The sequence below is a fragment of the Denticeps clupeoides genome, chromosome 9 (genome assembly GCF_900700375.1).
Source record: "Denticeps clupeoides chromosome 9, fDenClu1.1, whole genome shotgun sequence".
NCBI classification, from domain to species: Eukaryota; Metazoa; Chordata; class Actinopteri; order Clupeiformes; family Denticipitidae; genus Denticeps; species Denticeps clupeoides.
In genome coordinates, this window is record NC_041715.1 from 12,322,068 (window position 1) to 12,347,324 (window position 25,257).

General features: G+C 44.6%; 2 protein-coding genes across 3 annotated transcripts in view; both read left to right on the forward strand.

Moving 5' to 3' along the window:
- The first annotated feature begins 714 nt into the window (after positions 1–714).
- lats2 (large tumor suppressor kinase 2) lies at positions 715–15,360 on the forward strand. The gene is made up of 8 exons (XM_028991668.1): positions 715–917; positions 2,686–3,308; positions 8,347–8,479; positions 8,621–10,173; positions 10,283–10,865; positions 10,960–11,142; positions 11,497–11,603; positions 11,915–15,360. The coding sequence occupies exons 2-8, from the start codon at positions 2,949–2,951 to the stop codon at positions 12,461–12,463; spliced, it is 3,468 nt and encodes a 1,155-aa protein (XP_028847501.1). The 5' UTR covers positions 715–917; positions 2,686–2,948; the 3' UTR covers positions 12,464–15,360.
- Positions 15,361–15,720: 360 nt separating this feature from the next.
- The window catches only part of xpo4 (exportin 4), a 28,101-nt gene continuing 18,564 nt past the window's right edge, over positions 15,721–25,257 (forward strand). The window contains exons 1-6 of one of the 2 annotated variants that reach the window (XM_028992125.1): positions 15,721–15,808; positions 18,203–18,308; positions 18,747–18,888; positions 19,701–19,839; positions 23,702–23,818; positions 23,933–24,086. In XM_028992125.1, coding sequence (XP_028847958.1) covers positions 15,743–15,808; positions 18,203–18,308; positions 18,747–18,888; positions 19,701–19,839; positions 23,702–23,818; positions 23,933–24,086 — 724 coding nt within the window. In that variant the 5' untranslated portion in view covers positions 15,721–15,742. The remainder of the gene's footprint in view (positions 15,809–18,202; positions 18,309–18,746; positions 18,889–19,700; positions 19,840–23,701; positions 23,819–23,932; positions 24,087–25,257) is intronic. The other variant, XM_028992126.1, reaches the window with a different exon arrangement.

Sequence of the window (25,257 nt, forward strand, 5' to 3'; positions counted from 1 at the left end):
TATATGGATATACTGTATGTGTGGTGTGTGTGTTGTATGTGTATATTTGTGTGGTGTATGTGTAGTATGTGTATATATGTGTGGTGTATGTGTAGTATGTGTGGTGTGTATAAATGTGTGCGTGTACATGGATATACTGTATGTGTGGTGTGTGTGTTTTATGTGTATATATGTGTGTTGTATGTGTATATGTGTTGTGTGTATGTGTTGTATGTGTATATATGTGTGGTGTGTGTGTAGTATGTGTATATATGTGTGGTGTATGTGTAGTAAGTGTATATATGTGTGGTGTGTATAAATGTGTGCGTGTATATGGATATACTGTATGTGTGGTGTGTGTGTTTTATGTGTATATATGTGTGTTGTATGTGTATATGTGTTGTGTGTATGTGTTGTATGTGTATATATGTGTGGTGTGTGTGTAGTATGTGTATATATGTGTGGTGTATGTGTAGTAAGTGTATATATGTGTGGTGTGTATAAATGTGTGCGTGTATATGGATATACTGTATGTGTGGTGTGTGTGTTGTATGTGTATATATGTGTTGTGTGTGTTGTATGTGTATATATGTGTGGTGTATGTGTAGTATGTGTATATATGTGTGTTGTGTGTGTGTGTGTTGTGTGTGTGTGTGTGTGTGTGTAGGAAGCCTCGCCTAGGCTATGCGCGCTGCTGACGTGCGTCGGCGCGTCACGTGACCGCCCTGTGGAATGTTAACAATGCAGTAAGTGTCCAACTTTGTACTGCGTTCTAATTCTGCCGAGAGCGTGGACAAAATGGAACCGAATCCACGGGCGAAAGAAACGGGAACGGCGGAATACTGACTCCTTCCGTCGCCATACGGTTGGATCTAACACACTGTTTTTTGTTTTTAATAAATCATTTCTGGGATTTACGTTCTTCCAGCTCTTACATGGTACGTAAGAGCTATCTTCTGCTTTACGACGGGATCGATCGGTGAAAATCTGTCGAGGTAGACGCGGCCGCGTGGTTTTTATATATATATATATAAATATACGGAATGTTTTTGAAGGTTTGGGTTTAGGAGGAAAGTGGGGAGAAAGTTTGGGCCGCAGAGGGCTGAGCTGGATCCACCAGGCTGAGTGAAACTCCATATTTCCCCCCTCTGGAATGTCGGGCTGCGCGAATATCCTGAAAAGAAAGATAAAAAAAAACTAAACTAAACTCCGCTAAACTTAACAAACCGGAGCTCTGAAGCGAGCGTGGAAAAATCCCCCAAACGCGTGGAGAACGAGAGAAAATTCCTTCACGTTAGTTGCTTTTTTTCTCGTGACTTTGTCCTCTCGTTTACAATGTACGGCGGAATAGTGATGCAACGTGAGGAAATATGTATATTAATGTGCACACGCTGTAAAAAAAGGATATAAAACGCCGTACTTTTAAAATGTGGCCGGTCATCTGCGCTTGAAATGTAGGAAGCTGTGGAACAAACTGGAACCTTATTGGAACATTTTTGGAACATGAACATGAAACATTCGCTTGCTTGTTAATGAACGTATTACTTGGTAATTTGCCTTATTATGAGTCTCACTGTCATGCTGCCTGTTAAATATTCACGTGGCAGAGAAATGGCAATATTTTCGTTTTCGTGCGAGTAATTCTCTGCTCATATGTGTTAACTGCTATGTTATTACTGTTATTATCATGATTATTAATTGTTGAGGATACTAGCCACGTGCTCCAGGTGAATGACTTCATTTTTTTAGTTTGCTTTTTATTTCTAGTTTATTATGTTACTTATGATGTTTGGGGTTGATAGAATAGGACATTTATCCCAAAATATAGAGGGAAGTGTTTGCAAAGCTTGTTGTTATCGCTCTAAATCATGAAATTGTGAAATGCTTTGTAGTGTCTTTAAAGGGACAACAGTTTAAAAGCATTTTTGGTTATAGAATATTAAAATTCCCTGCAGATGGATGTAATGCGTGTAATGGATTGAGCAGAGGTTGACGTGGGAATTTCGTAAAGTCAATCGGTTGTCTGTCTGATGGATTTCTTCTGTATAACTTCACAGATTTTGAGCCAGTTTCAATTTCATGGTTTAAGGATAATCTAAGACGAAAGGCATTTTTTTGAATGAAGAATTTATAATCCATGACCCTACGTGGCTTGGCATTCACCTGCGCGCGCATGGTGACATAAAGATGCCGTGCGCGGTTTTATTTTGGTCCGCTCGGCCCTGCGATGCCGCAGTATGAGTTTTCCTGTTGTTACTTGTGGAATGGAATGCTCCCTGCTCGGACCCAGAGCTGGAAGCATCACAAGAATGGGAGCTTAGGAGATTGTGCAACTCGCATCGGAGCAAGGCACCGCCATCGAGAAAAAGGACAAAAAAAAAAAAAAGGTGTTTGTCTCAAAAGGCTTTGGTGTGCACAAAGAGTGACTCTTGTGTTCAAGGTCTCAGATCGTGCCCTCCCACCCAAAAATCCAGCCTGGCGAAGAACAACAACAGAAGCAAAGAGATCAGTTTCCTTCAGCCTGGCGCAGGATGCCTGTAGAATATGAATGAATGGTGGCCGTAGGATCTACCTGGTGCTTTTGGCAAGTGATGTGCAGCGCCGCCGTGTTGATTTCTTTTTTTGGAGAGCGAGGGTGTCTGGTCGCACAAATGAGACCACGCCCTCAGCCTCTTCCTGTCTGAGTCTCTGTCGCTCTGTTCACAGGCGAAGATGCGGGCCAGGCCGGACTGGAGCAACCCCACCCTTGTGACCCCTGGAATGACTTGGGACGAGGGGGAGCGCGACCCTTGAAAGGGGGGCCGATGCCATTTGTGTAGAGTAGCTCACAGCTTCGTACGGGACGATCCCCACAGCTTAGAACCGTGTGAGTGAGTGTGAGTGGTGTGTGTACGTATTTGTTAACTTGCGGTGTGTATAGTGTGGTTAGGAGCTTTTTACCGCTGAAGCCTCGCAGACCCGGGATAATTATGAGGCCCAAGACGTTCCCAGCCGCCCCGTACGCGGGCAACACTCGGCAGCGGCTGCAGGAAATCAAGGAGGGCCTGAAGCAGCCGGCCAAGCTGGTGAGCCAAGCCCTCCACGGGGGCAGCTCCAGGGCAGAGGGGGGCAGAGGCGGCGACTGTAAGGGCAGCAAAGACCCCGCAGGTAGGCAGCAGCAGCTCCGCCCCCCGCAGAAGTTCAACAACTACCAGAACGCCCTGCGGGAGATTCGCAAGTCCCTCATGCCCTTCGCCAACGAGTCAGGCCCCGCCTCCAGCTCGGCGCACTCCGCCGGAGACGTCAACCGGCAGATGCTGCAGGACCTCGTCAACGCTGGCTGCGACCAGGTGAGATCACATTTACATTTACGGCATTTACCAGACGCCCTTATCCAGAGCGACTTGCAGTCAGTATTTACAGGGACAGTCCCCCCCTGGAGACACTCAGGGTTAAGTGTCTTGCTCAGGGACACAATGGTAGTAAGTGGGATTTGAACCCGGGTCTTCTGGTTCACAGGCAAGCTTGTTACCCACTAGACTACTACCATCCTACACTCACATGAATGTCACATATGACATTTCGTCCGTTTTTTTTTCACTTTGCACATTGCAAGTATGCGTTGCCCGGGGGAACGGCACTGCGTCACGTTCGTCTACATCGTTGAAAATTAAGGCACACAAAGTGCTGGAAACCCCTCTCTGGAAAGCCAGATGACACGACACTGGTGACGTCCCCCTTGAGACGGGGCTTTTGTGCTCCAGGCGAAGTTCTATGAAAATACAGCGCGACCGTGTTATGAAATGACTGGATCAAAAGTGCATGGTATCTCATCCAGATGTTTGCAGATGTTTACCCCTGACTAATGACAAATGGGTGGATGCTGGATGCCTTTGTGTAGAGATGCAACTTTATGAATGTGTCACTGTGTTTGTAAAGGCTGCTTTTTTTGTGTGCTTTGCATGTTATTATTCTGTACACACAGAAGATTTTTATTACATTGTAATAATTTGGTGTAGATTAATGATTAGCTCTTTGTTAATGTACAACCATAAAAATCACAAAACGAGTTTATTCTGCTCTGTCGCCTGATTGGGTTGTTTGGAAAGTGCTGTTTTGTGCAAATAGTTTGCTGAGAAAAATGATCTGGATCATGTTTCTGAATGTTGTATGGTACGGTAAATTTGGAAGTCCGCACGCGGCGTATTAATTTTACATTTTGCGTTGTTGTAACCAGGCTGCAAAGCATGTTCTCAGGCTGCAAGTATTCCTCCAGATAATTATAACCGCGAAATAAATTATTTGTGCTTTTCCGTATTCGACGTTCGCTCAACCCCAATGCGAAACATGGAAAATGTGTAGCAGCCAATTACTTTCTGAAGTATATGAAGTATATAACACAACACAGGTCAGTTGGATGACCATATAGGAATAGTATGACAGTCATTTTTAATGTAGATGAATCTTTTTGCTCACTGGATGCATTTGGCAGAGTATCTTTATCATCCTGCCTGCTCTTTTGACTCGGGGTAACATGTACCTTAAATCCCATCACATGACCCGCGAAGACCAGAGCACACAAGGCCTTGCTGCAGAACACAGCGATTTCTCTCTGCCAAGTTGCATAACATTGATGGCCGAAATGTTGAAATGCCTGTCGGCTTTCACTACCAATCTGCCGTCTCCCTGTACTCCCGGGGAATGAGGGACATGGCGAAAGCCTCCGCCCGCGAGAAAGAGAGGTGAAGAACTGATGTTTCCAACAGGAAGTGTTGTCAGGGGGGCTGGTTAAAAAAACAAAAAGTAGGTAAAAGACTGATGTGAAATCATAATTATGCCAGTTTAAATTTAGTGGCTGATTCATATTCACTGGTTTGTTCAAACAAAAACGAGACCGCTGCGCAAACATGCATGTAACATAAGTCTTCATCTCGAGTTCAGCGACTCGGAGCTGATCTGGGGTCAGTCAAAGAGGTTCGGCCCTGTCCGTGTTCCTCTGAGCACTGGCCTGAGAACGGCCATGTGACACTGGTCGGCATTTGAAGAATGCACTACTCAAGCCTGTGCTTAACTCTGCCGAGAAACCCGGTGCAGCGCTGTGGAATTATGAGGCCTCGCCCAAGGAGAGTGGGCGGGCTTTAGGACCGCTCTGAAATAGACTGGAGTTTTTTTGTACGGTGATATGGACTGTAACACACGAGGAGTGTGACGCGTTAGATAGATAGATCTTTATTGTCACTGTCACTTTGAAACGAAAATGAACTAAATTAAAGGTACAATCGACTCTGAGGCATATAGTTAAAGAACAGTAGGGTGGTAGTAACCTAGTCGTTAAGACCACAAACTCACAGGTTCAAACCCCTCTTGCTACCATTATGTCCCAGAGAAAGACACTTAACCCTGAGTCGGACTGTCCTTGTAACTACTGGTTGTAAGTAGCTCTGGATGAAGGCGTCGTAAATGTAAAACCTCCAGATATCTGGCTGCTGTGCCGGGGTCAGCCTGCTGGCGATGCACTTTGGCCTCCTCTCTCCATTTTAAGCACGCCTGTCAGTGTTCAGCATGCGGACAGGAAGTGTCCATTGAATGGCTGCTGGGTGGGCCCGTTCCTTCGGCTGGCGTGACCCGCAGCCACCAGGGAGAATATAGCCACTCTGTCTCAGTTTCGCTGTCTTCTTTCTTTCTTTGTCTCTCTCAGCAGTGGTGTGTCTAACTTCAGAAGGTTATTTCTGTGTTTACCCTGGCACACTACTTCTGTCCTTTATGTAGACTGAGGGCGAACCCTACTCACCCAGTTACCCAGACACACATTGGGTCATCTAAGAATGTCCTCGTTTTTGATAGTATGCGAGCGTCCGTTGTCCAAAAAAATAACATGAGATTAGTTCAAGAACAAGTCAAGATTAGCTGGAAACGGCTGTTAATGAATGGAACACATGCATGAATGCAGTGAGACCAGTTATCAGCAATTCAATAATGCAAGTCTGTCACTTTAAATGTTCACTGGTTTTTAGAAAACCCTCTCGCAATGATCTTAGTAGAGCTTAAAACAGTTGCACGGATTTAAAGATTCAGACCTGGGTTCAACTGCATCGAATGTTTGAGAGTCGTTAGTCGTTATGCAGTGACGTATTAAATATGTCTGCATTTTATATGTGTCTGATGTTGTGAGTGGACAACGTGTCACTTCCTGTTCCACCACTTTTTTTTTTTCCTCCCCAGAGTGTAGTGACCACCGTAGCTCCCATTGGCTGCCTGTGAGAGGTCTGTGGCTCCAATGGCCTGATCTTTATCACAGTTCCTCACTCCACAAATTACACAGACATGTGGCAGTGGGTTACATAATCACCTTAAAGGAGGAAATGTTTTGGCGGGGGATGCAGGGAGGGGAATGATGGGAGGGAATGAGGAAGACCTTGGTTTGATCTGATGTTGCTAAATTAATAATTCCCACAATAATTGTGATTTGCTTTTACAGTGGGAACTATATAACACAGCAAGACTATTATTGACTATTAATGTGTAGTTGTTGTCCTTAGGGTTCATTAGTCAATATTTATGGTTTATTTAAGTCTGAATTGATGTGTCTGTGTTGTGATTGGTGATAGTAGCCTTGTGGTCAGAGAAATCCTACCATTGTGAACAAGACACTCCCCCTGTATGTCACTGCTATTAATTAATTCCTTGATTAATGTTAATGTAATGTTGAAATGTCCATTGCGGGGCAGTCGCGCCTCCGTTATTCGAATGGAAATCCCAGACCAGCCTGCAAAGTTCTGATGTCGCCCCCATTTTTCCCTTGCTTGTCAGTTTCTCACATAACTGACTGAACGTCCCCCATATGTCTTTCATTTCAAGTCCCTGGGTTGGAATGTGTTTCAGAATTGGGTCAAAGAGAAAGTGAATCCACAGAAAACTTACTGCCATTTGTCTTTGTCTGAACAGTGGCTCAGAGTAATTATGTCACTGCAGACTGAGCGCTCTTATAAACGTCTGCTAGGAGTGTGTTTGGCCACCTTTCCTTGGTATGCATGTGCATCTGTGTGTGTGTTTGTGCATGTAGTCACCGCAGTCTGAAATATGTGTGATTACGTGTTTGGCTGAGCTGTGTGGCTCGTGGTGGTGACCATTATGACAAGGATGCAAATGTGCATGCCGATATTTTGGGCAGAAGCCACATGGGAGTGGGCAGCTAGGCGGAGCGGGCGTGCAAAATAGGGAGGACAGGAAAGGAGAGGACAGTGAGCAAGATAAAGAGTTGGTGCGTGAGAGAGTAAGAGATCAACAGATTTCCACACACACACACAACATAGTTTGAATTCTTGCTTCCTGCCTTTTGGAATGTCCTGAACATCTGTCGCCATGACAGTCGAGGTCAGGCCTGGAACTTGTGTGGGTCTGAAGGAGGACCACCCTCCATTCTCCGTGGAATGTAGCACAGAAACCCTGAACCTCTGAGAACAATGACCATAAACAGACACCGTGTTTAGATCTTATTTCCTGTGTGTGGTTGTCCTATGTCCGTGTGCTTCTTGCTTTCAAACGTTTTTGTCACATGAGTAGAATTTGGTGTGACCGTGGCCAGGGTAAAAATAAAAACCGCTTTATTTTCCAGTGTGCCGGTTGTTGCCCGCGGAGTTTGTTTTTGTTGTCTTTGTCAGACACTTGTTTCTGGTAACCTGTCTCGTCTATGGTTCCTTTAATTATGGTGTGCAATGTGTGTGCCTGTAAGAGAGGGGGTGAGCGAGAGAGAGAGAGAGAGAGAGATACCGACATAATTGTGTTCTTTATTTATTTTCCTCTAAAATACCTGGTGCGTTTCCTCTGGTGTCCACTTGGGGCAGTGTCGGACAGAGGCCTCGCTGCCTGTTACTGAGGTTTCTGCTGTATATTTCTTCAGTGAGCTCATGTGCCATTTACAGGGAGTTTCCTCTTATAGGCGCGGTTAAAATGCACACTGAGCGTTTTATATTCACCTGGGTGGTATAAGGTTGGTGTAAATGTCACACAGATCTGTTGTACCAGTTTGGGGGAAAAAAGAAGACAGCAGGCTTTTAATATTCTTGACTGAGGAGGCACAATAGAGATGAGACCTTTTGATATATCTGTTTGTACATCTGAAACATAGTAAGTCCAGGACACAAAAAGCATTTGTTCTGGATCAGCGGATTGTGTTCAAAGCAGTCTTGGTGATTTGTTTGCATGCTGAGTAGCTGGTGCAGGAAGGAGCTGGTCCATGACCCAAGGTTTACAGGAAGCAGGTGCATGAAGCCCTGTTGGTGTATTGACTGTTCCATGATCTGATTAGAAGCTGCATGTATGAAACAGGCCGTGTTGGAATGTGGAATTTACATACATGTGCACTTATGTATGGGTTTTCCCTGACAGGACATGGCAGTGCGTGCATTGAAGCAGACGGGAAGTAGGAACATTGAGGCTGCGCTTGAATACATCAGCAAGATGGGCTACCTTGACCCTCGCAATGAGCTCATTGTCCGTGTCATCAAACAGACCTCACCGGGTGAGTGCCTTTCTGCAGAATAGGGTGTTTTTGAGCACTTGCTGTCTTTGCACCACACATTCCTGAACACTGTTAAATCCTAATTGTCTCATGGTTTTAATGGTAACTGGACACATTTTGGTGTATATTTTCTGTCTGTAGGTAAAAGTGGCATGCCTAATTCAATTGTTGACCGACCTGCAATGGAAGGAAGCAGTGATGGCACCATGCCGCAGTACCATCAGATTGGGGCACCAATGTATGAGGGAGTCCCTTATGGTACAGAAGGAGACATAACCCACTCTTACATGGGACCACCCATGATGAAATATATGATGCCCCCATCTGGCAGTGCTCAAGCTCCTGCTATGACCAACCCAATGGGTCGTCCATCTAGTATGGGTGCATATCCACCGGGTATGTCCCCACAAAATCCTCAAGGGAACCCTATGTACCAGCCTGGACCTGCCCAACAGAAGCCCTACCCAGGCAGCATGGAGCCGCCCATGATGAGCTACGCTGTTCCAGGCCAGCCTCTGCAACTTCAGCCTCAGCCACCAGGGGGCCCTGGCCCCAGTCCACATTATGACTATGGCCACAGCAGACCTCACATGATGGAGTCCTCGAGTTACCCAATACAAAGAAGTTCCTCTTTCCAGAACAAGAAGCCTCCGCTGCCACCTACAGAAAACTACGTCACCATGCAGGGAGCAATAGGTGGCCAGAATGGTGCGGGTTACCCACCTAACCTCTATCTCCCGCCTCATTCCCATCCCCGTCAGTCTAGTCCAACCTCTCACCCGGTCCATATGATGCCCCGCTCCCCAGGTGGTGCAGCAGCTGCAGCAGCTATAGGGCCAGACTTTGCTGATATTCCACAGGCTCTTCTCACCCCCACCAGGGCCAGCCTTAACCTGGAGGCTTTTGAGCACATGTGGACAGGGCCTCAGGGACCAGATGGTGCCCCTCCTCCGGCCAGGCAGCCTCAACCACAGGGTCCCTTCCGGGGGGAGGTACGCGTTCCCAGCAGGACCAACTCCTTCAATAACCACCAGAAGGTGAACGTAAGACAGACCATTCCCACGCCCAATGGTGGCAAGCAGGAGCCCAGTATGGGACCCCCAAATACCATCACAGCTGTGACTTCTCCTCCCATCCAACAACCTGTGAAGAGCATCCGGGTCATGAGGCCAGAACCAAGGACTGCTGTGGGGCCTTGTCACCCAGGGTGGCTTGCACCACAAGCACAGGAAGGACCTGAGCCTCATGCGTACATAGCTGAAGATGCTTATAGTTTGGAAGCAACCCAAGAGCCTCGCTGCCCTCCTCCACCTTATCCCAAAAACCTGCTCATAAGTGGGACAGGTACTGAGCCACCAACACTGGAGGCAGGAGCCATTGGTGGTACACCAGACCTTAGTACCACTGGCAGGAACATTCAGAGCAGTGCTCCTGGGAAGCCAGAAGAGTCCCACACTAAAGACAAGGTCAAGCCAGGGAAAGGTGAGAAGCCTGTGAAGGACAAGAAACAGATTCAGACATCGCCAGTGCCAGTGAGAAAGAATGCACGCGATGAGGATAAGAGAGAGTCCCGTATTAAGAGCTACTCACCTTTTGCCTTTAAGTTCTACATGGAGCAACATGTAGAGAATGTGATGAAGACCTACCAGCAGAAACTTAACCGCAGACTGCAGTTGGAGCAGGAAATGTCCAAGGTAGGGAGGTTTAAGCATGTTAGTCTTCTACAAGGAACTGGACATTGCACAGTGTCCTTCACTTTTCCTTCATTTTTTTCATTTTTTCCTTTCTTATTCTCATCCTCAGGCGGGTTTGTCAGAGGCTGAGCAGGGGCAGATGAGGAAAATGCTGTACCAGAAGGAGTCTAACTACAACCGTCTACGCCGTGCCAAGATGGACAAGTCTATGTTTGTCAAAATCAAGACACTGGGCATTGGGGCCTTTGGCGAGGTGTGCCTGACACGAAAGGTCGACACGTGTGCTCTGTATGCTATGAAGACGTTACGCAAGAAGGACGTCCTCAACCGCAACCAGGTGGCCCATGTCAAGGCAGAGCGAGATATCTTGGCTGAGGCAGACAACGAGTGGGTGGTGAGACTGTACTACTCCTTCCAAGACCGGGACAGCTTGTACTTCGTCATGGACTACATCCCAGGTGGGGACATGATGAGCCTGCTCATCCGCATGGGTGTGTTTCCCGAACCGCTGGCACGCTTCTATGTGGCCGAACTGACCCTGGCCATCGAGAGTGTGCACAAGATGGGCTTCATCCACCGTGACATCAAGCCGGACAACATTCTCATCGACCTGGATGGCCACATCAAGCTCACAGATTTTGGCCTATGCACTGGCTTCCGCTGGACACACAACTCAAAGTATTACCAGAAAGGTGAGAAATGGTGGCCAAAGATGGTAGGGGCTCATAGTTGCATGTACCACAGTATAAGCGTTAAACTTTTCCACGTTTCCCTCTCTTTCATTAGGAAGCCACAATCGACAAGACAGCATGGAGCCCAGTGACTTCTGGGATGATGTGTCAAACTGCCGCTGTGGTGATCGCCTCATGACTCTGGAGCAGCGTGCCACCCGCCAACACCAGCGCTGTCTTGCACACTCTCTAGTGGGCACGCCCAATTACATCGCTCCAGAGGTCCTACTGCGCAAAGGTATGCTATTTGAGAACAAAATCTTAATCTTGATATATCTTATGACATGTACCACCCTAGTTGAGTGAAGCATTCTTCTGACCAACATTATTTGCTTTGTACATGTCACATGCACCATTATGCTAATGTTGGAATGATAACATTCTGTCTTTCCCAAGATTTAAAGAGTCCAGGTCTCAGAAACTACCGGTTCTGATATTACAGATATAACAAAATTCAGGAATGGCTAATGTGCACTGATGACTAGATTGGGAGTTCCGTAGTGTTACTTTTTTTTGACATAGACATATGTTGTTTGCTGGGTGGCGTATTCATCTCGCATCAAACCTAAAAATGACGACCATCTCTCTGCAGGGTACACCCAGCTGTGTGACTGGTGGAGTGTCGGGGTGATTCTGTTTGAGATGCTAGTGGGCCAGCCACCGTTCCTTGCCTCAACTCCCACAGAAACCCAGATAAAGGTCAGACAGAGCTGCTGACATCTTCACCTCATCTGCTCATCTTATTATTATTTTTATTTATTATATATTTTATTAATCAGAAGCCCTTATCCAGAGGGCCTTACAATCAGTAGTGACAGAGACACTCCCCATGGAGACACTCAGGGCTAAGTGTCTTAAGGATGTTCAGAGGAGAGTGTCTTACACCCTAGGTTACTACTACCATCTTAAAACATATAACACAATCTATGGCTTTTCTAGAGATCTGTACACGTATTGATTAGATGTATTGATCTAAAGTTTGAAGCCTTGATTTGTATCTGATCCTACAGGTAATCAACTGGGAGAGCACACTGCAGGTGCCTCCACAGGTAAAGCTGAGCCCAGAGGCTGTGGACATCATCAGCCGCCTCTGCTGTGCTGCTGAAGACCGCCTTGGGGGCAACGGTGCTGGCGAGATTAAGGCCCACCCCTTCTTCAACCAGATGGACTTCTCAAGCAACTTGCGCACCCAGCCGGCACCCTACCGGCCCAAGATTGCGCACCCTATGGACACGTCCAATTTTGACCCTGTGGAAGAAGAGGGAGGCCCTGGTGCTTGGAGCGACAGTGGAGACAGCACCCGAACATGGGACACGCTCTCATCGCCTAACAGCAAGCATCCTGAACACGCCTTCTATGAGTTCACCTTCCGACGTTTCTTTGATGACAACGGGTGCCCTTTCCGTTACCCAAAACCCCTGGAAACTGAACACGAGGCCCCACACAGCAATGCTAGTACCAGCAGTGCACGGTCAGAGGATGAGGAGAGGCACGAAGAAGAGGAGCAGGAAGAGGATGAGGAGGAACATGCAGAGGGCTGTGAGCCTGTGTACGTCTAGAGAAGCAGCAGATGCGTACCTACAGCTACTTGCTTCTCTGGTTCGAGTGTATCCTCAGCCACATTACCATTGTGCCTTTAAGGTGTTTGTGTGTTTGCATTTGTGTATATGTGTGTTTGCGCATTTTGTTGTGAAAGATGAGTGTACAGAGCAGGGGGACATCGTGGGGGAGAAATTCCAATAATGCGACCTTCTTTTCTTTCTGTACTTAGACAGCACCTGAACTGTGAATGCAGTAAAATTCCCTGATTTGGGACCAAGAAATTGCCAATACAAGCAAACAAAGGTGTTAGTGTGTGTAAAAAATAGACTGAAACATCTCACCAAATCAGTGAAATCAAGGAAAGCTGTTAGTCACCTCAGCTCTTTTAGATGGGGGTAAAAATGGAACCTTCCTTCCATCTTTTTTTATTTTACCATGGACGCATCCAGTAAGTACAGGCCAACTACATCGACATGCTCAGTATGTGTCACTCCTTGACTGCATCTGAGCCTGGGCACTCTGTAGTGTCATCGAGATCTTATGGAAACCACACCGTTATGTGTGGTCCTATGTTGTGGCTTTCCCAGCACCAACAATGAGGAGTTACTATGACAGCAAGAGTAAATACTGAGTAAAGCCGAGCCCAGGATGTAAGACATTTCTGGGGTTTTTTTGTAATTATTACCTCATGCAGGCACAGACCTGAGGGGTCTTTTAGAGTCTTGCTGCACAGGCGAATCTACCAAACACATACATGTAAGGAAAACTACATATAATCTGTGTTAATATATGCAGCTTATACAAGATGGTTTAGGAGGACAACGTCTCTCTTCCCAGCTTCTGTAATTTAATGTTCCTCACACAGTCAAAGGAAAGTTAACTTTCCAAAAACAATTCAACTGTAATTCCAGTGTTGACAGAGGACTTCGCTCAGAGGGCTGGTGATCAGGTTGGCCCTCTTTGTAGAAGTGAGGTATTTTCAATGCTGTATGTTGCCCTCTAGTGGATGTGAAGTCAGGCCTTGTTCATTGGACTGTCACATGAGCATTTGCGATCAGCACAGCTTATATCACTCAGAATGCATCTTAAAGGCAATTTGTACTGAACGTCCGGACCCGCCCAAGTAGAGTTACAGTTTAAATGAGTTTTCTTTTTATTTAGCCAACACTTTTTAAGTAGTCTATGGGCCTGTACTGTACTTTTGCATGACATTCGATTTGGCAGTGAAGTTCTTCAGGATTTCAAATAATGGACTTTGTCAAGCAGCCACTTCACTAACTCAACTAGCACTTACACCCCCCCAGTGATACCAATCACCCCAATATGCATAGCATTCGTATTATCAGGAGAATATCAACTTGACTTTGGATTAATTTCACCTCCTTCACTGACAACGTTAGTGTATGAGGATGTTGACCGAGAAAAAAAATTAAGAGAAATGTAATTAAGAAAAATCTAGTATGTGCTGGTATGACTATGTGCAATACAGATAAAAAAAAACTATATATAATTATATATCTTTCTAATCACAACAAAGTTTCCTTTTTTGAGCTTTCAATACTGAAATATGTGTATTACAAATTATATTGGTTTAAAAATATATTCTTGACTAGTTACATGACCCAGTGCTGCTTATTATTGTTATTAATATTATTGACATTATCATTATTATGCCATCTGTATTTTTCTTTTTTCTCTTTTTTTTGTATGTACAAAGTGTGGGTTTGATTGACAGCGTGTTTGGCACGGAATGTGACAAACTGTGTGCCTTCTAAATGAATGTCGGGTGTGTGTCTACTACACAGTGATCAGTATTTGAATGAGGATTTGAAACAAGCCCACTCTTCATAGCAACAGGCGGGTCCTGACTGTGAGAGGGGGAGACAGAGAGAAAACAGGAGGGAGGAAGGAAGATGTAAGGAGTAGTGTAAGGCAAGGGTTGAGTATTTGAACTGATTTATATCAACTGTTTGGTTTTATATATATACACACACACACACACACACATACATGGGATGGTAATTGTCATACATTATTACCATTAATGTCTCTTTGTCCTTTTGTGACAATTATGTTAATATTTTTTTCCCAGTTAGTGTTTTCAGCAACATTTTTTCACATCACTCTACATCTCAGCTCTGACCATTATATGGCCATGCATCTCACAGGTAAACTAATGGCAAATTGTCAGCCTGGAGGGAAAAAAACCCTGCCCTACAGCTTGATGAAATCTTCCAATCATATCTTATTGTACAGTTAAGCAGATATTGATACATACAGAGCAAACAGTTACATTTAAGTTCAGCTAAATGGCATGAGTCTGAGTAAATATATCTTTTAGGTTCAGTATAGAGCTTAATGTGTGTAGCAGACCTTTTGTTTTTTTTTTTACCCAACCCACATTCATCAGGATGGATTACTCAGTGAAAAAAAGCTTTGTATAAAAAAGTGAGCGTTTCCTGCGAGTTTGAATTACGCCTCGTGTATGTGTGTGTTTATGACGGATTGGTTTCATGTATTTTATGTATGTTGACTGACAATCTTTGACTGACGTGGTTTTTAGGCTTCTTTGATGACGAGACTTCTAGTGTATCTTGTGTATTTGTATTCTTGGGTGGGACTTCTATACAACTTCTCTGGTCTTCCTTAATGTATTATACAATACTGTTACTCTTGAATATATATTTATACAGATATACATATTTTTGTATTCCAATCTTTCCATTTCTTCTGAGCTAACTTCAAACCTCCATGTCTACAGTATTACAGACAGTATGCGTTTTGATTTATTATTTCTTTTTTTTTTTTTTTTTACAATTATGTATGAATTGAGAATTTGTAAAAAAAAAAAAAAAGTCTTTACTGTCCTCACTGTAAAGTATATGATGTTTAAATTAAATTAATAAATCCTCCACTTTTGTGTGTTTGTGTTCTACATTTTTAGCAGGGTCTGGTTATAGCTCTCATATCGGGACTGGCACTCTGCCGTGTCTATTTCTAGACCTGTGCGACTGTCCTGCACAGGTAGGAGGGACGGTGACGAATTTACACAACTATACGAAAGAACGTTCAAAAACAAAAACGTTTTAATCGCAAAAATAATATTGTTGGCGTCGACATTTGTTTCATAAACGACATTTTAACAAATTCGTATTTTGGCAACTTTTTTTTTTTAATTGCATAACGGCGGCGCGGCACACCCTGTCCTCGGTGCCAAAAAGGCTCCATGAACCCATTGGCCCGCAGCGCCGCTCAATCCCACAATGCAGCGCATGGCGCGTCATTGAACAGAGACCATGATGGCGGCGCTCGGTGCACCAGAAGTGATTTCACAGCTGGAAAGCGCTGCCAAAGTTTTGATGGTGAGATGCGGAGCGGCGCCGCTCGGCGTGCGTGGCGGCGGCGGGTCCTGCGCGGGGTTACGCGGGGCCGAGGCGGCCGGGGCGCCGCGGGGTCCGACTTCTTTTTGCGCGGAGAGGCGATGCGTGGCGCACTTCATCCAGGTCCAGGGGAGCCGTCGGCGCGCCCCCCCACCCGCGTCCCGGCGAGCCGACTCGGGCGACGCTCCTGCGGTGGCCGCGGGGCTGAGAGCTCGCCCGGGAGGCGGCGGCGGCTCTGGTGCTTTTAAAAAGTGCCTTCAGCATCCACTTCCACGCTGTTGATTCACTTTCCTCTCCCCGCCCCGGCGCCCTGTCCGTCCTCATCCTCCTCCTCCTCCTCATCACCGCCGCCGCTCGGGGCTTTTTACGGTCCGCCTGAACACGGTCGCGGAGTCTGTGGTCCGTGGGAAAAGTTCAGGGGTGAAGCCCACGCCGCTGCCCCCGGCGCGCCGTGTAAATGTACGTGGCCCGGGGCCCCGTAGGCCACGGCTTCGGTGGCTCCTTAAAAGACGCGCAAAGAGTTGTTCTGAGGTGCGAAGGGGAGCTGCGAGGGCTTCCACCCCGCCGTGGGCTGCCGTGGGCCGCCGTGGGCCCGGCTTCACTGCTCCGGCACGACTTCCTCGCGTGTAGAAGCCGTGTAAACAGGGGGTAAAGTCGGCCCACGGATCTGCCTGTGTGTGCACCGGGTTCAGGGGTCGGTTCTGGGCGTCTTCGTCGCTTTGGTAGAACCCGAGTCCGTGGAAATGCACCCTGGAGCTCGCTAGTATGTGTTCTTCAGGGTGCTGTGGGACCGATACAGCAGGGTGTTGCGTTATTGTACAGTGGCATCAAATGTTGATATTTTTCAGTTCTGAGTTTGTGGTTTTTGCGGAATTATTGACGTAACATGATCAGCATCTTCCGTATCGGCTCCGTTTTTACATTTTCGGTGAACTGTAGAATATCGCAATATGTACAGTATCACTACATATCACAGTATAATCGCATTGCGATGCGTGTCGTGAGATCCTTGCCTCTGCTAATATGAATATGTTGAACATTTAAGCTCGGAGATGTCATCAGGGGCGTCCTGCTGTCTTGGTCCAGTATCATGTCTGTGTAATTGAGAAATTCTGCAGTCTGCATGGATGCTGCGTGGATATTGGCCGAGGTGACAACAGCGTCACTAAAGGCCGTGCCAAGTCGTGCATGCGGTGGCTACAGCGTTAGTTCACGTCTGGGATTTTATTCTCTGAGCATCACGCCTTGCTGGAGTGTCCTGGAACCTTTTCAAGTTGCTAAGTGAAGCGATTGTCATTGTGAAACACTGCAGAACAGCACGCGGTGACACAATGAAACGTGTCCTCTGCTTTTAACCATCCCCCTTGGTGAGCAGTGGGCAGCCATGACAGGCGCCCGGGGAGCAGCGTGTGGGGACGGTGCTTTACTGTAGTATTTGCGCCTAATACAGGTGCAGACATTTGAAACACCGTTACCTCTCTCAATGTAAAATGTTTACTAATTTCAATGAAGTTAAAGGCAGATTATCGTAACCCAGACATTCAAAGTTTAGTTTATATATGTTATACTGAATAGTGAATCAGGCTTAATTAAAATATTGATACGACGCACCACATTTTAACTTTAACTTAGTACTGGCTATCATATGTTAAATGTAACAGCTAGCCATGTTGCTTTTAGACCGGTGACATTGTTGTCCCGTGCATTAATTTTTGACACCTTTTATACATTGCTGTCCTTTTGTCTGAATGCTCGTAGAGAACTTTAACAAGTGCGACTAGTTTTCTGTCTCCCGTGCATCACATGGCAGGTTTTCAAACTGCTTGTTGGGCTTTTGTCATAACTTTCTAAATGAACCACCCAGTAGTAAGGCACGACAAGTACTACATACGTGTCACACTAGTTCATACTAGTTCTGACCACTAGTTATGGGGCTAAAGTTTTTTTTTTTTTTTTTTTCTTCAAAATGTCCCATGAATCACGTAGAAAATCGTCCAAATGCCCGTCAGTAATAATGGCACAAACCTTTTTTTTTTTTTTTTATACAGGCAGCAGTAATGTGATGCTGTCAAATTTGCTCTTAGCAGCCATTTTAAGAGCTATTCGGGAATGATTTCAGGTTGGCCCATGCATTCTATGAAGTGCTGTTTTTTTATTGTTATTTATTTTCTCGAAGCGTGGGATGAGTGGTGGTGCCTTCATGAAAGAACTCTTCTCTGCTGGAGGCCGAACGCAGGAATTAACACTGGAATGTGCGTGTATGTGTTACACGGGGGGCAGAAGTGCTGGGCTGCTGCGACTGTCTGTCTGGTTAGCTGGTTGAGGGTTTTCCGGTGGGAACGTAATCGCCTCGTTCTTCTCTCTTTGCGCTCCCAGGCACCGCCGTCCATGGTCAGCACAGAACAGAGGCAGCATGCAGAGCACATATTCCTTTCCTTCAGAAAGTCCAAGTCACCCTTCGCTGTATGCAAGCACATTCTGGGTAAGTGGAGTCCGTCTTTCGTTCTGTGGTGAACGGGTCTCTTGTTCCTTCAGAGTGGATGAAGTGACCCTGGTGTGTATTTTCACTTCCCATCCCAGTCCCATGAAAGAATAAAAATTAATTCCCAGATAGATTCCCACCCTAGTACATTCTTGTCTTTATAACTGTGTGTGTGTGTGTGTGTGTGTGTGTGTGTGTGTGTGTGTGTGTGTGTGTGTGTGTGTGTGTATAAAAACTGTCCTGTGTTGTCGTGATAAGTTGTGAATAATGAAACAGACTCCCGTGGGAATACTGTGTCCTGCAGGATTTCCAAAACATTGTTGGACTCTTCGATGCTGCTCTGAGAAAAGCTGATAAGAATGAGCCCATGTTCGTGCTGCTTGTTTTTGCATGAGAAGAGGTAGTGACACTACTCTCTCCCTCTCCACTTCTCTCCAGAGACCAGTAAGGTGGACTATGTGCTGTTCCAGGCGGCCACAGCCATCATGGAGGCCGTGGTGCGGGAGTGGATCCTGCTGGAGAAGAGCAGCATAGAGTCTCTACGCACATTCCTGCTCACCTATGTCTTACAAAGGCCCAAGTGAGTCCCTTCTCTCCCTCTTCCTCTCTCTTTTTCTCCCTCCCTTCTCTCTTCCTCTTTTTTTCTCCCTCCCTTCTCTCTTCCTCTCTCTTTTTCTCTCTCTCTTCCTCTCTTTTTGTAATTGTGCAATAGAGTGAGGGAGAGTGGGGTTTCTCCTTTTACTGGATAATATAGTTTGCATTTATTATTATTATTATTATTATTATTATTATTACTGCCTGAAGTTTTAAACCAGAATCTCAGCTTGGCTGCATCTACATCAAAGAAAATGAATGGAACAATACGGTAGTTTTCATATTGTCATAAGTATAGAAGGTGTAGAACTGCATGGTGCCAGTATTGTTCTCAGATTCTCACTGCTGACATTAGCTGATTGGTATGTGCTTGCACAGCAACCTCTGGCATAGTCTTTAAAAAAAAAAATATTGTTAATATCTTAATTAGTCAATAAACAGAACACCAGAAGGTCCAGGAAGCCTAGAACTTTTAAATAATGATGACTTGAGTTTCTGGCCATGGGGTTTCATCATGTTCATCATGCAATGGACATTTCTTGATGGATTAGTGAAGGATACCAAGCGCATTATGTTGTTTGGTTAAATACATATTAGGCCAAAGTCTTGTATTTCCCTCATTAGTTCAGATGTTTTGGTGTTAGTGTTGCACAGATACAGGCATTTTAACATTTTAATGTCGTTCAATGTTTTACCTTCTATAAGATGAGCTAGACTCGATATTTGACTAGAGTTCTTGTTGGACCCATGAAGACTTTTATTTCTACCTGAAGTGACTACTCCTCTCCTCCCCTTCAGTCTACAGAAGTATGTTCGTGAGCAGGTGCTCTTAGCGGTTGCCGTTATAGTGAAGCGGGGCTCTCTGGATAAATCAATCAACTGTAAGGGCATCTTCCACGAGGTCAGCCAGCTCATCAGCAGTGGCAACCCAACAGTGGTAAGTAGGCTTGTCATGATACTGAAATATCAAACTCTACTAAGGATGGTACTCGATACAGTTTTTGATGGTAATTTTACTGAAAATAAATATTTTAGAATATTTGTAGTAAAGTGTGTGATATACAAACCAGATTCCAAAAAAGTTGGGACAATAAACAAATTGTGAATAAAAACTGAATGCAATGATGTGGAGATGGCAAATGTCAATATTTTATTTGTAATAGAACGTAGATGACAAATCAAACATTTAATCCGAGTAAATGAATCATTTTAAAGTATCAATAAGAGGCTGGAAAAAGTCAATTTGAGCATAACGAAGAGTTGGAAGACCAATTAACACTAATTAGGTCAAACATGATTGGGTATAAAAAGAGCTTCTCAGAGTGGCAGTGTCTCTCAGAAGCCAAGATGGGTAGAGGATCACCAATTCCCACAATGTTGGGCAGAAAGATAGTGGCGCAATATCAGAAAGGTGTTACCCAGCGAAAAATTGCAAAGACTTTGCATCTATCATCATCAACTGTGCATAACATCATCCGAAGATTCAGAGAATCTGGAACAATCTCTGTGCGTAAGGGTCAAGGGCGTAAAACCATACTGGATGCCCGTGATCTCCGGGCCCTTAAACGACACTGCACCACAAACCAGGAATGCTACTGTAAAGGAAATCACAGAATGGGCTCAGGAATACTTCCAGAAACCATTGTCAGTGAACACAATCCACCGTGCCAGCCGCCGTTGCCAGCTGAAACTCTACAGAAACTCTACAAGAAGAAGCCATTTCTAAGCAAGATCCACAAGCTCAGGCATTTTCACTGGACCAGGGATCATTTAAAATGGAGTGTGGCAAAATGGAAGACTGTTCTGTGGTCAGACAAGTCACGATTCAAAGTTCTTTTTGGAAATCTGGGACACCATGTCATCCGGCCCAAAGAGGACAAGGACAACCCAAGTTGCTATCAACGCTCAGTTCAGAAGCCTGCATTTCTAATGGTATGAGTGCGTGTGGCATGGGCAGCTTGCATGTTCTAGAACAACATATGCTCCCATTCAGACGTCACCTCTTTCAGGGAAGACCCGGCATTTTTCAACAAGATAATGCCAGACCATTGAAATGGCCAGTCTGCAGTCCAGATCTTTCTATAGAGAACATTTGGCGCATTGTAAAGAGGAAGGTGTGACAAAGAAGGCCCAAGACGATTGAACAGTTAGAGGCCTGTATAAGACAAGAATGGGAGAGCATTCCTATTTCTAAACTTGAGAAACTGGTCTCCTCGGTCCCCAGACGTCTGTTGAGTGTTGTAAGAAGAAGGGGAGATGTCTCACAGTGGTGGCCTTGTCCCAACTTTTTTTGGATTTGTTGACACCATGAATTTCTGTATCAACGTATTTTTTTCCCTTAAAATGATAATTTTCTCAGTTTAAACTTTTGTTCTGTGATTTATGTTCTATTCTGAACAAAATATTAGAAGTTGGCACCTCCACATCATTGCATTCAGTTTTTATTCACGATTTGTATATAGTCCCAACTTTTTTGGAATCCAGTTTGTATATTACACACACACACACACACACACACACACACACACACACAACATAAAGACTTGAATGAATAAATATTAATAAATTATATATCCTTTGATAAAAATGATAGATAATATTTATACATTTATATATATAAATGAATAATTAAACAAATCAATGAAAGAAATGTATTTTGATGTTTTTGAGCCAAACTAAAAAAAATATATGCAATTACATAGTTGTAAAATGCGGGGATAGAATCAAAGACAGCCATTCTTGTAGTTAACTTATTTCAACAGTATTGCTTGATATTATAAAGTTGACTCCCTTCTCTGAAACTTGGCATATAATTCGGTGTGATTTGTTTTTCATATGCTTCACTAAATTGGCCTTTGATAGCAACAACTTTGAAAAAAGCTTGGTGCTGCAGAATTATGTTGAAATTAAGCATTCTGAGGGGTGAACTAGTGAATGGCAGCCATGAATCCTCCACATGCATTTAGGCTGACCGCACTGGGAAAATGTAGTCCAAAATCTGCTGCTGATGCATTGACTAAAAATGAAATTGTTCTATGGTGCTAGTTGCCTGGCTATGTTGTGCTTCTGTTCACATCATGTTTTATCTGACCTCAGTGATGCCTGTATGGCAGGCATGTGGGAACCGGTGGTTCTGCCAGGACTCTGTGATTTGGCTTTACGGTTTTGCGGTTTAGTTGGTTGATAAGGCTGATATGTACAACTTTGCACTACTATAAACCAAACATTTGTTAATGAAGGACGACCATGAATGAAAATTATTTTCTAATCAAGGTTTATATGGATTTATAAATGGCTAATACAATTTCACTCCACCATATTAAAATGCACATTAATATTAATACTTTAAGGAAGTTAGTGATTGAAATGAGAGTGTCACTTGCGTCAATAAACAAAATAGTCAGGATGGTATTTATGGGGTTTCCGTAATATGTGGTCTCCCAGGCCATCATGAGTATGTAGCATGCACATTTGTTTTTTTTTTTTTAATTGTCGTTTATTTGTGTTTTCAGAAAATGGTTTGCACAATGACTTCTCTTCCTATTCATTTTACAAAATGTGTGCATGAATTGTAACTTGGTCTGTCACACAGCAGCAACAAGGAGTTTTTAAGTCACTTCCCTGGTCACTAAGTGGAAAGGACGTTACTTTACAAGAGCCAAACTTAACATGACCTCAGTTCGATTTTGACATGAATATTAAGCAACATCCTACCTTCTGGGAACGTTTACACACTTGCTCAGATGGATATTAGAGAATTACTGAGGAAATCCAGTGCATGTTTTACGGCAAGCGAAAAGGTTCTATATTTTTACTGCCTGCTAAGCTTATGTGTTTATGATGTGAAATATGAATGTCTTCTGAATGTCAGTGCACACGCAGCCCAGTCTGATATTCTAATCTGAATGTTTATTGGATTATATGAACTGTTGCCCTGTGAAATTCCAGCATTGTCCACTGGTGTGTTAGTTTTCAATTTAAGCTTAATATTCATTTTTACATTGGATTCATTCTGATCCATGGGAACAGTAAGCCCTGTGTGCACTGTTTGTATTTTACTAATAGTTAATAGGTATTTTCAGCATGAGTTTTCACCCTTTGACTGTAGGACTAGGATTTGGTGTCTGTAGACACCAATTCAGAGCTCTTGCAGATTGACATCAGAGCTGGAATATGAACATGCACAAAAATGGGCATGTTAATATTGTGGCTAGTTTAGGTGGTTTTTTTAGATCATATTCTCACCTACACATTTGCTGGTCGCACAGAGAATGCTTTCCTAATGTCTACTATGTTCAGATTTTTTTTGTTGTTGGCTGGCCAGTTTCGAAAAAAAAAATTTTTTTTGTATTATTTATTTATTTATTTTTAAAAAAAAGCTCAGCTCTTTTGTCATTCCTGGATCTTAATTTTTTTCCCCTCGCATGGTAAGTCCTCTTAGAGTAAGATGGCTTTTTAGAAGTTGAGCTGTTTTCTGTCCACTAGGTGGCGCAATGCTCAATAGAAATGAGCGATTGTGCGTGAAAGAAGAAATTTTGCTTGACTCCAGAAAGTTCAGCTCACATATTAATTTTAGTTTAGATTTGAAGTATTTAGCATTTTAGAGTTAGTTATTTTCAAAAGAAGTTTCAAAGAAACAGGCAGAAGTATAAACTTTTGCCCATCCCCTTTCATGTAATATATTCTTATGTTTTTGCTTAATGAGATTTTATGTTTTTATAATTTCTCAGACCAATGCTATGATTTGTCTAGCTTGATGATGATTTGTCTATAATTTGTCTGTGTGTCTGTTCCTACAGCAGACGTTGGCCTGCTCCATATTGACTGCTCTCCTGAGCGAGTTCTCCAGCTCCAGCAAGACCAGCAACATCGGCCTCAGTATGGAGTTCCACGGCAACTGCAAACGCCTCTTTCAGGTTCCTTGTGGTTTAATTCTTCAATATGTTCTTTTTCAGGGGAAAAAAAAAATCAGTTCTCACATTGTGTGTGTGTGTGTGTGTGTGTGTATGTATGTATGTGTGTGTGAGCAGGAAGATGACCTGAGACAGATCTTCATGCTCACCATGGAGGTTCTGCAGGAGTTTAGTCGCAGGGAGAACTTAAATGCTCAGATGTCCTCTGTGTTCCAGCGTTACTTGGCACTGGCCAATCAGGTGCTCAGCTGGAACTTTCTCCCACCCAATCATATCCTTTTTTCCCCACAGAGGAATGTTTTAAAATACTGTATAGTGTATATGTGTGTGATGCGTTATGAAATGTGTGTGTTTACCATTTTGGGATTATGTGTGTGTTATGACAGAAAGGAAGTGCAAGTTAGTGTACGCAGTGTCTTGCAGAATGTGTTTGAGTGTCAGTGTTGATTGTGTCTTGTGGGATTCTAAGCACACGTATCTCTTCTCATTTGTGTCTCTTTAGCCTAGTGCCTGGATTGTGTGTGTGTGTGTATATATGTCAGTGTCAGCCCTGTTCAGCTCACTGAAGTGTTAATCCGTCTCAGCCTCCCTCAGTCTGTTTAAAAGGCTCTACGTTGGCGTCTGTGCCAACCTGGGTTCATGTATCACTTTCAAAGAGGGGGCTGCGCTCACCCCTCGCCCGACTCGATAGCTGGCACTCTCTCCATTGAGTGACCAGCTGGAATGTGAGGCATGTTCTTTGTGCGTGCGTGTGTGTGTGTGTGTGTGTGTATTATCAGCCTATTGGTACTGGATGCAGACCTTTGAGAAGTGTTACAGAATTGTCTGAATGTAATGCCATTAAGGTCTAATCACACTCGCATTTCAAGTTCATTACACTTGCTTTTTTGGCAATTTAGAAAAATCAAGTGACAACATTGTAACCTATTAAGGATGCGACAAGCATGAATATGTGTGTCCTCCCCCTCTCAGGGACCAGCCCTTTAATTGCATGCCAGGCGGCCATGTGTGCCTTCTTAAAGCATACCCCCCGTTTACCGCCCAACCCTCTGAAGGCGGCAGCGGCCCGCTCCCTCTGAACCAAGCTGCTGTGGCATGCGTGTCATCTGTCCACATCGCTGCGTGCACGTGTCATCTGCCCGAGCCCCAAAGCCGAGCTCGTCACCGCCTCCCACTTCACGTCTGCATTACCGCGAGTCTTTATTAAACCCTTTAGGCCTGTGAAGTTGGGCTGGGAGGGTCACTGTCCTGATTGGGGGAAGGAGAATGACTGACCAGGCCTTCACCCCTCTCCTGGCCTGTAATTGGACGAGGCATTCCTGCGGCGTTATTCCACATGCCCAGGCCGGCGTGGCTGACTTAAGAGAGAGGATGTGACACTTAAACCCCCTCGTGGCCTGAGCACGCGTCTTCGACTCTCTGGCACCGGGCCTCAGTCAACA